General features: G+C 45.7%; 1 protein-coding gene across 3 annotated transcripts in view; it reads left to right on the plus strand.

Moving 5' to 3' along the window:
• SLC22A23 (solute carrier family 22 member 23) overlaps window positions 1-15,093 on the plus strand; it is a 116,637-nt gene that overhangs the window by 93,245 nt on the left and 8,299 nt on the right. For 2 of the 3 annotated variants that reach the window (XR_010069949.1, XM_063325990.1), the window contains exons 6-10: window positions 41-130; window positions 5,789-5,891; window positions 8,766-8,998; window positions 11,018-11,050; window positions 12,835-12,958. Coding sequence is in view for 2 of the 3 variants with exons in the window: in XM_063325990.1 (XP_063182060.1) it covers window positions 41-130; window positions 5,789-5,891; window positions 8,766-8,998; window positions 11,018-11,050; window positions 12,835-12,958 (583 nt within the window). In the remaining variant the exon portion in view is untranslated. The remainder of the gene's footprint in view (window positions 1-40; window positions 131-5,788; window positions 5,892-8,765; window positions 8,999-11,017; window positions 11,051-12,834; window positions 12,959-15,093) is intronic. The other variant, XM_063325991.1, reaches the window with a different exon arrangement.

The following is a 15,093-nucleotide window of genomic DNA, read 5'->3' on the forward strand; positions in this document are numbered from 1 at the left end:
CAGCCTTTAATAACATGATTACGACCTATTTTTTCCACAGGGCATAGGATGGATGAATCAATGCATAGGATGGACGATGCTGTGGGAATGAAGCTGTTGTCTGTTCCTCATTTGTTGCAGAATTTGGAAGGTGTGTAGTGAATGAGGCAGAGGGTTGCAGAAGAGGACAGTCTTGGGGAAAAGAAGCTGAATGTGTCCTGAAGAGCTGTACTCGTTCCCTTTGTCTGCCAGGGATGTCCTTGTACGATGATGGAAATTTCTCTGGAATCAGGCTCTTCCAGTGCTGTCACTAATCACAATTTCTTCAGTGTCTGTCTCTAGCATGTAATTCTGGGGCTTGATTTGCAGAAAGCTGGAGCATTTATGTCGGCACCTACAAGGGGTATCGCTGCATGATTTTTCTCATTCTGGACATGATTCCGCTGTATTTTATCTCCCTGCCTGCAAAACAGGACTAATCTTTGTCCCTACTCTTACAAGAAAGGTGGTGGGGATGATTTCATTGGTATTTATGAAGGACATGAATATTCTCACAGGCACCGTAGGAACGTCTCTGAGGAAACCTGTGATTTGTATTCACTGGGAGGTTTGGATGATAAGGCTGAGGGGCACATGTTGAATGGAAAAGGTAGAGGCATCATTAATAGCTGCCCATTTGCTGACTGCGATGAGCATTCTGGGGGAAAAACTAATGTGTGATCATCTAATTAAGTGCTGTATCATAACGCATATGAGCAATTGAAGATTGCAATGGCAACTTTATGTCTGGCTTTTCCGATCTTTTTTTGAATGTAATTAGAAATACACGATTGAAACAAATTATTGCAATCAGTCCTTTGCTATTATAGTCATCGAGTTACACAGTTACTCTCATGAGAAGTAAATGAGATTCATTTTAAATGCTGTTAGTATTCATGCCCTGTGCTTTTGTTGGAAGGCCATTCCAGACTCCAAACTGCTCTTGTACTGGGGTACATTTTAGCATTCTATTCAAATACACTATAGCTGTCCAGGTTCTTTGGCTTTTTTCCCTCCCCATTTGTGACTATCTCAATTTTTTTTCTCTTTTTCCCATGCTATGTGAGGAGACAGCAGCCCCGTTCCTTTGCTGAGCTGAAGTTCTCTATCTCCTCTCCTTTTATAAATAGGCTTGCCAAAGCTTTAGTTTCTCAAATATTGATGACCAGAATTGTAAAAGAGCACCAGTGTTTCACCGCCGTCTGAATTGCAAATACCTCATGGACACAATAAACCGGTGCCTTATAGTCACTTGTGTTCAAGTAGTGTATAACCAAGTCCAACACAGTATTTGCTAAAAGCTTATCTTCCAGCAGAAGCGTTTCCCATCTTACCTTGTATTTTGCATTTTTACTTGCTTTTGCCACACAGGGTCTCACGCTCACCCAGTTCCCTCTAATGACCCGTTTCTGTGCTGTACTGCTGCCAGTGCCCCACTTTGTCACCAAGCAGACTTCATTGGCACATTCCTAAGGTTTGTGCCAAGCTCCTTAGCGAGGTTAATAAACAAGATTTCTTTTTCTTCTTTTCTTTTTTTTTTTTTTGAGAATAAAGCAAGTCATCCTGCCACTAATCTCCTGCCATCCACTTGTGATTTTAATTTTTCTACCCCTTTTTGCTGTCCATCTGTCAATCATCTGCTTACCCGCCTCATCATTTCTGTATGTGACTTGGTGGCCTTCAATATTCCTTCACTATTAGGCTTTTCAAAAATACAATGTATCAGGCTGGTAGTCCTCCTTGATTAAAAAAAATGAATTAGTGAGCACAGAGGGAGCTCATGGAGACAGAAATCCTGGAAGGTATAAGTAAACCTGTGTACCAGTAACTCAGTGTGGCTGTCTGTGAGAAGGTTGCTTCAGCTCTGCATTTTGGACCGCTCTACCTCCTGCTGCAGAGCTGTCGTGCTCCAGGGATTGATTGAGCCTCTGTGCTGGGCTTCCATAGCTCTTTTCGTGTTCAAAGAGCTACTGACAGTATCGTTTAGCAGCCAGGAAAATCCAGCAGAAGTCCATCACCACAGGGCACTTGTCATTTTGGACATCCCTTTTCGGCAGCTTGATTTAAGCTTTGTCTATTTTGTTTTTGCCAAGTGATGCAGAGATGGGTGGCTTAATTTGAAGGCTTTAAAGATACTTTCTGATTTTGAAAGCCATGCTCCTGAAACACAGAGGATCCCATGAGAATTCAGCAGCGTTGGGAGCTGGGAGCTGGAAGCTGGTAGGGTTCCCCTCCCCATGAGACTTTTAAAGTCTCCCAATGAATAGTTCTAATTTCCACTGGGATATAAAGAGTTAGCTTGTTGACAGTTTTCTTACAGAGTCCCTGAATAGGAAGCCTAGAGTGTGTGTGGGCTCTGGAGTATGGGAAAACTCATAATGGGCCTCTGAGTAAATGGATAATTTATTTATATTTTTTTTTTATTTTCCACACTTGCCCTACTGCTAAATCAGTCAGAAATGAAACATTTAATGCAAATTCCTTCTGAACTGATGACTTCAGTTCAAAATCAAAGAATGAATTTGGGCCAGGGAGCGTTTTCCCGGTGTTGTTCCAGTAACTGACAGAGCAATAGTTTGCTTCCATGGGGTTTTAATAGGCATTGGCTTGACTTCTCTTTTAAGCGCTTAACGTTGACCTACGAAGCCTAAAAGCTGTCGCTCTCCTGATGCCTGTCACAGTCAGTCAGAGCAGGCTTTTGTGCGAGCAGGCTACCCCCGAAGACAGCAGGCCACTTAAACGAGAGCCAGTTCTGTAGTTGGTGACTTTTTTGCAAGTCACACAGCTTATTTCTTGCGATCTGAATGGTATGTTGATTATTGTAAATGATCGGTTTTGCAGTAGGGTGGGGTTTTTTTTGTGAACATCTGACTGGTATATATAGAAATAAAGGATGAAGAAAGTCGTCAGAAAGATAGATGGTGTTGGAGACTTGGGGAGAGTCATTCATCTGAAGCAGAGTTGTAACACAGGGGTGGAGGAATAAGTAGCTGGTAGAGCCAGCTTTTAGTAAAAAAGTCAGGTGCTGTCTGTGTTCTTTGTAAGGCTTGAGGCGAGATTCTTTTTTTTCTTTTTTTTTTCTTTTTTTTCCTTTCCTTTTTTTTTCTTTTTCTTTCCTTTTTTTTTCTCTTATTCTTTCTTTCTTCTTTTTCTTTAATACTTGTAATGCAGCTACATCTCAAAACTCTCTTGGGACATTTTTGTATAATGGTGCTCTGTATCCATGGAGTATATCCCCATCAGAGCAGACACAAGGGTCCACTGAAGGGAGGCTGCTGCATGAGGCAGCGTAGAGGAGGAGAGAAATGCCCCTTTGCGTGTGATCCTTGCTGCCACAGCTGAAGAAGAGAAGGTGTTTTTCAGTTCACATAACCCACGGGCTATCCGTTATTTGAGGGTAGAACAGCAGTTCAGTGAAAGACACTAACGCAAATTAGTTTGGAAGGACTGATTTGTCAGAAAGTTTAAAAGGGGGCCTGAGTGCACATGAGAAGGATGTGTTAAAATCAATAAAGAACATATGGATTGTAGCAACCCCTAATGTATGAACAAAGCAGGAGTGGAGGGCAAAATAATATTTGGCTCCAAGATGCGTAACCACGTTAAGTGTTGCTTCTCTTAATTTTATTAAGTTGTGACTCAGTAAAGCACATACTGAAAATAAAACCTACTGTCTCTGCCCAAAGGAAAAAGTGAAAATTACTTTGAGAAACAAAAAAGCCACAGATTAAGAAAATCCAAATCATATAGCATCAGGGACTGGTTTTTGCTGACAGAGAAGGAGACGTTTTACTTTGACAGGCCAGATCTGGTCATTCTTGGACAGTTTGAGAGCGAACCCTTATGTCCACATGAAATCTGTGCAATGTGTGCTGCTTGGGTGGTGATTTTCACTGTTGCCCTTGAGCTGAAACAATAAAGAGTCATCATCTGTGCTGCTTCTAGTGCTTGCTTTCACTTTTTTGCTGTAGAAGATTTGGCTTGGGCTCAATTACAGGCTTTAGAACTGTGTTTCATCTGACTGCTTTGGTGGTTCTGAATTATTTTATTCCCACTTACTCCTTTCCTGAATCTTGCTACAAAAATCATTTTGACCTTGCTCTTTGAGTTTAGGTACCATCTTTTTTTATTTCTTATGTTTTTAATATAGCCCTGATCCATTGCTGAACCTGCTGAGTGCTCCTGTAGTACAAATATTAATTTGACCAATTTCCTCCTTTACTCCACCTCTGTTTTTATGCTTTTGTGAACTTCATGCTGCGTAGATTCTGGGGAGAAATGGATGTTACCAGGTAGTGAGGAAAGCAGTACAGCAATATTCTGCTTAAGTACAATCATTAATGTAAAATACTCTTTGCCGCTTTTCTCAAAAGCGTTCCCTGTAGTTACTCTATATAGAAGACAGGAGTGACCTGTGAGCAGTGAATAGCTCTACTATTTGCATATAAATAGTGTTTCTTTGATTTATTATTTTTATGATACGATTTTCAAATGACAACAGAAAAATGTGTCTTTTGTTTGTAAATTTAGGTGATTTATCTCTTCTCTTTTTTTTTTTTCCTCGCCCTGTGTCTTGCTTTTATTTTTCCCTGTTTTGCATCTCTTAAAGAGACTGCTATTCAGTGGAGTAACGCAGAGGTCGGGGCAGGCCAGCGCGGACGACTGAGGACACCGGGGCTAATTGCGTATGCGCGAAGGGAAGGGGCGCGTGGTGCAGAACAGGGCCACGCTGCCGCCTTTAAACGCAGTCCCTCTAGAAAAAGCAGCAAGTACAAGTCTTTGCCCTGAGAAACAGTCCTAGCCTGTACTCTAGGAGTGCATCATTTTTGTGATGCTTCTTTATAGTTTCTTCCGTTTTTACCGGACTTTATGCCCTTGCAGCTGTTTTCCCTGATCCACTAGCTTGGAAGGGGTGGTTTTGTTGGCATGCTTAGGGAGGCGTTCAAGCTCTAACCCGATGGTATTTGGGAAGTAAGCAGTGCCCTTCATTTTTATCCCCTGCAAACAAGAATATCAGATGCAATATTTGCGAGGGTTGTGTGCCACTGTAGCATTGCCAAGAAAAGTCAGCTTGCAGCTGCCCAGCACTTTAAGGACATGGCGAGGCTTTAGTTCTGAAACACAAAGGCATCACAGCTGATGGTGCCCAAGGATTTCTCTTTAAGGAAACATCTTCTGTTTAGGACAAGCATCAGAACAATATTAAATATTTGGAATGGGGGAGGGGGAAGAGGATGAGCTGGCATAGGGTCCTAGCCACTTCTTTCTGAAACCCGGATTTGAACAACACTGAGAAGATTCTTGTGAAAAATGAGCTTGAGCTCCAGCCCTTTCCATGCCGTGGCTTTTCAGGTGTGCATTGCAGAAAGGCACAGCAGGCCTTGTAACTACACAAGCACAGTCCTGCCTGTGGGGCATTTAAAAATTAACAGAATCCTGAAGTTCTTCAGGAAATTTTATATCACACTTGCTGGGATCGAGCTCTGTACTGCCCCCATTTTACATACACATTTTAAACTGGGAGAAGGTTTGGGGTGTGAAGGAATTCTTGGGCAGTTTGTCAGCCCCAAGAAGATTCAGGGAAGCCTGAAAGAAAAGGAGGAACCTGAGGTGGACTTTAGGCAGGTTGCTCAGAGTTTTTATAGCCCCTGTTAGTGTAATCAATAGTGTCTTGCTCTCCAGAACATCCCTCAGAACATCTGTAGTTCACAAGTGAAGCTTCTTCTTGTTCTCCCCAGTGAAAGAATAACTTTGGTTTGGTTTGTTCCAGAGCTGGAAAAGGAGATCACCAGGAGACCGAAGAAAGTCTGCATTGTTAAAGTGGTGGGAACCAGGAACCTGTGGAAAAACATTGTAGTACTGTGTGTGAACTCGTAAGTCTGATCTCTTTCTGTTTGAGTAGTGGTGTGGTTGGTGAACTGGAAGCAGTAATGGGGAACGATAGGGGAGGCCCTCTGTTTCCTAGTGTGGGACCCTTCACTAGTGTCACTGATAAATGATCCTGGAAAAACACCAGCTGTTGCAGGGAATTATTTTCTATGGCAAACGTGGGGGTACTCATTGGCTGTTTCAGGCAGCAGCACCGCGTGTCTTCTCAGGTGCCGTGCTGCAAGTGCATTGCTGCCACCAGTGGTCTCGCATGGCCACGTGCTGATGCATGCTCACGCATGCAGACATCTGCTGCTGCTGGCATCCTGGGTGGGATTTCTGAGATCGCTAATGCCATGTGAGCACAAGTTCAGGTTGTTCACATCTGATATAGCTGCGTGGCAGAGGAAGATGTTGCTTGCCAATAAATACAAGCCTGCTCCCTTGTATAACAGCTGTCTTTGATAGCTCTTCAAAAGCAGGTTACAAAGTACTTCGGCTCTCCCAATTCACACGCAGGGAGAACGCGTGCTCTCACGCAAAGCAATGTGGTGCCTGTGTCCTAAGGCTTCGGCTTGGACATGTTCATGTGGGCAAAACCCGGCACCTGCCTGAGAGTTTTGCAGGTTACAGGCTCTGAGACCTTCTGTCCAAAACTGAGCACCTTGTAAAGAGGAAATAGAGGGGCTGCAAATTCAGCCTCTAACCAAACCAAACTTATGGCAGGGCAGCAGAGGTGGATTTTCTAATTTTTTTTCCCATTTTTTTCAAACGGGAGGTGGAAAGAAAACTGGAAATCCCACATCATCTACTCCCTTTAGAAGTACATAGCTCTCTTGTGGCTTTTTCTTTATCGCTTCAACGCCCTACTCTGCAGCCTTTACTCCTGTTAACAGGCACGTGAATCAGTCGTAACCCAGAGAGGACAGCCCCTCTGCTGGGCAGGTAGTCACCCAGAAGCACATGGGCTTCGGGGGTCTGTCTACAGCACAGCGGTTGCAGAACCAGCTCTGGTTTTATGATTTTGTGTCTCTCTCCCACCTACCGGTGCGTGACTCCCTCTCTTCTGAAACAGGGTTTTCCTCTTAGGCTGAGCTGGTAGATTTAATAGCCAGTGTTAACTGTATTTGTGCAAAATCTTTACATGGGGAATTCTCCCCTTCTCTTTCCCCCTTTTTAATTACACACACTTGGAAATTCCCTAAACCAGAACTAGGCAGCCCAAAGAGTGACTTCTGGCAATAGCAGACGGAGGCTGTTTGACGTCCAAGTAGAGCATGAAGCAGATGTGTGTTTGAGGAAACGGCTTGCATGTTTGCTTTTAGGGGGTGGAAAAAAAACTATAAAACTATTTAATTTTAATTCTGTTTTTCCTGTTAGATGGGGCTATGCTAAATTTTAGTAACATCAAATATGGAGAGGGAATCTTTTTCAGGGAATGATGAGACATTGAGGGAGATAAATGTGTTTAGTATTAAAAGCAGCTGTTCTGAGCTGCTCAGCAAGTTAAGATAATAGAGTAATTCCTGGGGAAGCAGGTTGGAAAGCAAAGTTCAAATGATACATTAATTTAGTTTATAGGTCATGGCCTAAATAACAACTTCAGCAAATGTGTTTGCATGCACAGAAGAGAGAAGATACAGACTGGTTCGCTCTGCCCTCTTATTAAATATTGTTTTGCTGATTAATATTTCTCTTATGGGAGGAGTCAGTTATAATTTAGATATCCAAAGCAAATGACGTTCTTGTGTAACAGCAAGTACTTGCGTTAGGTTTTTATCAGGGGGAAGTGTTTGGTATTGGGAGTGTATTTTTGAACTATAGCATTGATTCACAGGATCGCAAGAGAAATTCCCCAGGCCCTGGGCTGTCATGCACGCAGCGATTGTGTATTCCCCCAACTGTTTCTATGCTTATGGTAATATCCATTTTACAATGACAGAGCTTCAAATTCCTGACCTTTGGGATGATAGAGGTGTATCGTGTAATGTACGATGCCATTCATTTTTTGGAGACCTGGATCTGCGCCTGCCCCTCTGTCAGGCACAATTAATTTGTGACATGAGGTTTGTCTGGTCTAAATGCCAGGGAGAAGAGGCCCTTCCCAGCACTGGTACTTGTGCTTTGATAGGGGCAGTTGGGAGCTTTGACCTCCTGTAGGAGGTCTGCTGCAGTTTTGTACCACGTCAGGGGCGATGCTGGGGCTTCGCATCTGACTTCTGTACCTCCAGCCCCCCGCTCTTTTCTCCTTCCCTTTCTCCTTCCCTTTCTCCTTCCCTTTCTCCTGGGGGCAGGAGAGGACAGGAGAAAGAGGAGTGAAATGGAGTGGCAAGACATTGATCACTGGCATCACAAAGAAACTTTTAAAAGAAGGGGAGACGTGTTCCTATGAAGGGTGATGTAAAGGTGTATGTTGAATTAGGGCTTATTGTTTCATAATTGTAATAATCATTGCAGCACATGTGACTTCAAATACTCGTTTCTAAGGGGTTTTCAATTCTAGCAGGCTAGCTTGGGAAGTGAGATGCAATCTTTAGTACGACCAAATGCCACAGGCAGGTGGATCTTCCTGGAAGACGCATCTGTTTTGCCGTCCAAGCACAGAGGCTGCTTCATCACAGCAGCGCTGGCTCTGTGGCTGTCAGCAGAGGCACTGGGAACAGAGAGATGTCCTTCTCGAGAGGTTTTTCTTTTGCGTCTTTTGATCATTTCTTATTTTTACAGTAGCACCTAGAAGCCTGAGATTAGTCTTTTTGCACTGTATTCCTGCAGCAGAAGAAATTCTTCCTGCATTAACGTGTTCCTACATTGACTTATGCTGCAGTGTGTGGCTGCCTTCTCAGCAATGATCTCCTCTTGCCCTCTCCTGTTTCCCCTAGGCTGACTGGTTACGGCATACACCACTGTTTTGCGAAAAGCATGATGGGGCACGAAGCGAAGATGGCGATTACCCACAACTTCTATGCGGACTACTACACCATGGCTGGGATTGCCCTGGCATCCTGCCTGGCCATGTGCCCCGTGGTCGGGTTTCTGGGGAGGAGAGGAGGACTCCTGCTTTTCATGATCCTTACAGCCCTGGCGTCGCTTCTGCAGCTGGGCCTTCTCAACTGTGAGTTGGAGATGAGAGCTTTTCAGGACCACATGAGTTTGACATGCAAATAAGGGACCAGGAAATATTAGCATTTCCTTTGCCTTTCTCAGATTTGGCATAGAATCATAGAACGGTTTGGGTTGGAAGGGACCTTAAAGATCGTTAGACCCCTGTCCCGTGAAACCTCACCCCAAGGAAGGGGAAGAGGGTTGAAATGTGCTTTGGACAAATTGGATGAGCGACAACCACCAGAACACTGGTTGCTGCTGTTTTTAATTTCTAAGTTTAGAAATAACTAAGGGCTTTAAGAGCCCTTAAAACTAAAATTAAGAGGTTTTTGTATTGGGGATGGGAAGATTTCACATTCCCGCATGCTGAAGGCAGCCCCGAGCCAGCAAGAATTATCCATATTTACAGACCGTGTGTCCTGAAAGTGTTTACTAAGTTAGCCTTCAGTGAACACACTATTTGTGAGAGTGTAGGAGGGAAACAGGGAACCTCTTTCATGACATGGAGAAAACTCCAAAATCGCATGTGTTTGCTCCCAGCTTGGCACAGATGTTTACACTCCCTTTGAGCTCACATCTAGCACGTCCAGCAGTCCCAGCTGAGAGCGGGAGAAGTCCCTGGCCCCACCTCATCCCCAGCCCATTGACAGTCTGTGACCATTCACAAGCAGATGAGCACTCTGCGCGTGTGCGACCTCCCGCAACTCCACATTCTGGTGGTGGGTGTCCATCAGGGTCTCCCTAAGCTAGATTCATCTAATTATTTTTTTTTTTAAGGATGTCAGATGTTTGTTGAGGTGGCTGAGGTAATAAACATGCGATTGCTTAGCAGAGAGAAAGCATGCCAGAGCCACGAGTCTGCTCCAGAGCCGTGAAAATCTGGTTGCAGTTTTACAACAACAAAAAAAGGGGTGAGGGATGTGGGGAGGAACCCCCTCTAGGAATCATTAAAACCTTTTTCCATAATGGGTTTAGGTGGTTTTGTGAGCGAAGTTGCTAAAGCTAAGAGCAGCCACGGTCTCTGAGCGCGTTCTGCTACGTTGGCACCTAGACTTCTCTCAATGCCGTGCACCCATCAGCCCTTGGCTTTGTGAGAAGAGGAGGGAAAGGCAGCCTTGAACTTCAGAGCAGCTCATCTCCCCCTGCTCTAGACCGTGCCCCCCTTCTTCCTCAGAAGAGCTAGACAGTGTTTGGAGCGAAGCACTGACCCTGCTGATTATGAAATCTGTTGCAGCCTCCTGTGTGCTTTAGCTTAGCATAATTTGGGTGTAATTAGCAAATAAAATCAGAATTTGAGAAGGAGGGTGAGAGAGGGAGAGGGGTATTCTCCATCAGCAGCAAACCCGTGGCAGACCTTGAGGTTTGCTGTGTTTGGCCCTTCCTCCGGACCCCGGGGTGTCACCTGGGATGTCGCAAGAGCCTGGTGGGACATCACCAGCAGAGCCATGCCCAGCTCGTGCCACTGCCCTTCCCTTTGCTGTCCAGTACTGCCCTGTGCTCCTTTGTGGTTAGGATGCATGGCAGCTGGTGGCTAGCATGACACATGGACCACCAACTCGGGGTTTTGGCGAGGAATAGGCCTCCCACCAGTGTGACGGTGATGATGCCCAGAGTTTTGCTCTCTAACTCAAGCCTCTGTTGGCCATTCCCTCGGGGCTGCAGCACGAGGGCAGTTTCTCTTCTCCCCTTTCATTAACGACAAAGAGGCCTTTGTGTTAATCCCAGTGGTAATTCTGGAGCTCTTAAAAATGCTTTACTGCTGCATTTGTTATCGCTGTCTCATTAGCATGCTGTCCTCCAGCTGAAAAGGGCCTGGAAATGACATGTCCTATCTGGTAGCCACATGGAAAATGTGCCAGTCATGGCATGGGAAAGGAGAAGTCTATGGGGGCCTAGGGTGGCGTGTGGTTTTTACCTTTTTTCTTTTTTTCCTTTGGAAAAATAAATATGTAACAACGGTATGTTCTTGCTTTCTCTCCCTTTCTCTCTTATTTTTATCGTACTCTAACTTCTGCGGCCTTGGATCCAGTGATCGGAAAATACAGTCAACTTCCAGACTCAGGTATGATTTACAGACGGGTCGCATCATGCCGGGAGCGGGTAGATCCGAAAGGCTGAGGCCAAAACACCCAGGGTGGAGCTGCCACCGCAGTGGGGTACAGGGGGAAAGCCCACTTCTACGCAGTGCCTTGGGACCCAGCTTGAAGACAGGCCTGCTTGTTTATGTGCAGTCTCGCAGTGTAGCATCCCCTCACATAGTCTGACTCGCCTCTGCGTGTCAAGAGAGAGGGTGCAGAGGTCCCCCAAGCTTTATTTTTAGATACGGGGCAAGGCTTTCTCAGGAAGTCTCCTTCTCAGAAGCAACATTCCCAGTTTGGTCTTTTCCAGAAAGATCTGAGATGCCAAAGTCCCTTCTGGTAAGGGGACTTAGGCACCTTAGAAAATACTTTCCTGGGCATCATATCCCAGCCTGAAGTACTGTAACAGCAATGCAGTAACAGGGGAACAAAATTTACCCTTCTGTATGTGATTTAACGGACCTGCCTTTGCCCAGCTTTTCCAAGGTCTGTTCTGCTGAGCAGTCGCGACTCCCTGCAGGGTCAGTGGTACAGCTCCCACAGGGAGCTTCGGAGACCCATAGTTTGCAAGGTGCCGCGCTCATGTCCCTATCTGCTGGCAGCATTTGCTCTCTCCCCCAGGCTTGGGGTGCATTGCAGAAAGGGCTTAGCCATGAGCAGGCTGTAGCACGTTTCCAAAGTTGTAACCTAAGAGCTCCCAAATACCTTTTGCTCTCCTGAGAGCTGACATGTTCAGCAAGAACAAAAGCAGGTGCTACTTTTTGTTGGATCCAACCCAGAGAGTGCACCTGCTTGGGACCACAGGCTGATGAGCCACCAAATTTTCTCTGGGCAGATCTTGGGTCTTGGCTGGAGGAAGGTGGGGAGCGTTGTCTGCAAAGTTCCAGTCCTTTCCCCAGCACTCCCTTCAGGCACAATGTGTTCCCCTTGTATGGTGCAATAGTCTCTGCAAACAATGTGGCCTCCTCGCTGGCCTGGATGGACCACGTGAGCTTGTACAACCCTGGGTCAGATATCCTGCCCCTGCCCGTGGAAGGTGGCGAGCAGGGATCAAGCAAGGGATGTATTGTCATCATAGCCAGGCTTTGTTTAGAATTACTGGGGTTTCTCCCTGTGCTTGATAGACACTGTTCGCTCCCGGAAACCTTGCTGCCATCCAGCCATGAAATGATTGAGCAAGCAGCCTGGCTGGACACGGTGACTTAGGGAGTGCTTCACCGTCCTTGGCATTGGCTTTTCTTGCCCAGAGTTGTCAGGCGAAGGCTGTCACGCTGGGGGTTACAACAAGAGTTTGCAGACTTAGCACTTGCAAGGGTTTAGCATGGAGAGGGGAGCACTTTTATTGCCTTACCCTCTTGTCCTGTGACCCCCTCCAGTGCCTAAGCCACAGAGCTCCACCACATGTTTGGCAGCTCAATGAACGCTGCCTGCCTCCGCTTGTCTGTCAAACGTGGGAGGGAAGAGGCTGGTGCCTAAAAGACTGCCCAAAGATGTGTTTTTTCTTGGGTTTTACCTTTTTGTGGTGGCTGGGCATAAATAATTCAGGGATCGCTGTCGTTTTTGGCCTGACATTATGATTTTTTTCACGTACGTTTGTGTCTCGGGTGCTTGGGGAATGGATTTTATAAATACCAGTTTTAAATTAGTATTACAAAAATGACTCAAATTCATGTCTAGGGAGAATGAGTAACATAAACCTGTTTTCTTGTTTTCTTCCTTGGAAGTTTGGCCTCATTCTCACTTTTTATGAACACACTTGTCTTGGCAGGTATGAGTGACAGCGTCAAAGACAAATTCTCTACCGCGTTTTCCATCGTGGGTATGTTTTCTTCGCATGCCGTTGGAAGCCTCAGCGTGTTCTTCTGTGCTGAAATCACACCCACAGTAATCAGGTGAGACACTGGATCCTCCCTCCTCAAAGGATGGGTATGAAATTATCCTCATTAAATTGGTAACTGGCCGTGAAGATTCTGTGATTCTGTGTAACTTAACACATTGTACGGGAGGGGAAATTCCCCATAACTGGAGGCCTCGCAGCAATTTTTGGGTTGCTTTTTCGTTTATTGTTGCTGCAGTCTGCCTAAGTAAATGCCTGTCTGTAGACAGAGAGGCTTTGTTTCCGATGGCTCCACCTTGTGTCCCATCGCGGTGATTATCAGCAGGCCGGTCATCATACGAATTGCATTTGCTTGCAGTGCAGTACGGTCTTCAATACTTAGCTGAACCAGATCATGCAGCTGAACCATGTTATTGCTCCTTTACTCTGCTGGATTTGTAAAAGCAGTGACCATGTGAGTCTACGGCTTGATATTAAAAGAGAAATTCCACGAGTGTGCGGAGGAGGACATGGGTGCAGGCAATCCCTGCCTCCATAGGGCAGGTTAATCAGGCCAGCTATAGGGGTGCTTTGGTGGAAAGGAGGTGTTGCAACACACAGTGTTAAATGCCTTTGGTGTGTGTACAGGTGCTCTGCAAGTCTGCCTTTCCTACAGCCGCACCAGCGTGAGTGGTCTGCCTTTATTGCAGTTAAAGTCATCTTTCTCTTTGCACCCAGATCTATTTTAGCAGAGGCCCAAAGTTTTGCTAAAGAGGAATGCTTTCATCCTGGGCAACAGTAGAAATCAGGCAGATGATCTTCACTGGAGAGCTTCCCATAAAATGTCTTTGTATAGTCAGGTTTTTGTTCCATTTTATGTATTCACTGTTATCTTTCACAGCACAAATGTTGTGCTTTTGTGTTCTGGATTACGCTTTCAGCAATGCCACAGCAATTCAGGAGTCTGACCTGACTCCATTGAATTTCCCAGGAATGTAGGTCATATGGGTGGGAAGGAGAGAGAGTGGAGGGAAGAGGATACTCTTTCGTATTCTTTTCTCCAAATTGCATGCCTTTTCAATAACTTTGCAAAAGTATTATAGCAAAATTGTCAGCTGAGGGGCCAGAGTCTCCTTGATCCATGGCCTTTTCTTACAAGTGATCTGACTTTGTGAATGTGTTTTACAGATCATGTTATTTCCACAGGGAAAGGCAGTGTGAGTGGTGAGGAGATTATACAGCAGCCCGAAAACGCTAACAGCTAGTTACTTATGTGCGTGTCAGTCAGTTTGGTGTTTTTATGCCTCTCTAATTTTCTCCTTGTCTCTGTTTGAAAGACACAGATAAGGAATTGGCCACGTCAACCAGAAGAGAATCTGCCAAGTAGGGTCAGATGCGCAGTGTGAACTTAGCAAGCTTTTTTCCTTAAATCACTTACGTTGCTACAGGGAAGGGGACAAATCCTGGCTGGGAGCCAAAATTCTGCTTCCCCTAACTCTGCTGAGTGACACCAGGCGAGTGACAATAGCTGGATATGCCTCAGGGTCCCTGTTTATTAATAGGGATGATGACACTCTGCAGCGCTTTGCGGTCCTACCACCCTGAAGCTCTTGATAAGATGCACTCAGGGCCGTAATTAGGAGGGGGAGCTGAGGATGGTGTCTAAGGCAGAGGTGTAGTTAAGCTGCCCTGTGTCTTGCATTTCAATGGGATCTGGCTGCTCCCTCATGACCTGTTCTCCAAAATACTGCCTCGGCTATCCTTTAGTGTTTCAGACCATCTTAATATTCTTTTGGTTGGTTGTCAAGGAACCTTAAGGAAAAGGGAGGCAGACAGAGCGCTAGGGCCATCTCTGGGGTTTCCCTGATCAAATCCTTTACCTGTGATCCCCCATCCCTGAGGGCAGAAAGCAGCACTGCCATTATTGGGGTAGTGGTAGCAAGGTAGCACAGCCGTAGCGCCCGTCCAGCTCTACCACTGCAGTGTTGAGATGAACGGTTACAGCAGTGTAGGAGGAAAACAGCCATCTCCATCACCAAGAGGTGCCACCTGCTCCAGAAACACCAGGGTCCCACACTGCCACATGGCACCAAGGGGTCCTTTGTACCCTTGCATTGCACCCCAGTCTCCTGGCGCTAGGTAGGAGGCCTCCACTAGAAGCTCCCATTCCCTGTACTGGGGCTTCAGTACAGAGCTCCTTCCAAATGCTGA

This window comes from Chroicocephalus ridibundus, chromosome 2, assembly GCF_963924245.1.
Source record: "Chroicocephalus ridibundus chromosome 2, bChrRid1.1, whole genome shotgun sequence".
Classification (NCBI taxonomy): domain Eukaryota; kingdom Metazoa; phylum Chordata; class Aves; order Charadriiformes; family Laridae; genus Chroicocephalus; species Chroicocephalus ridibundus.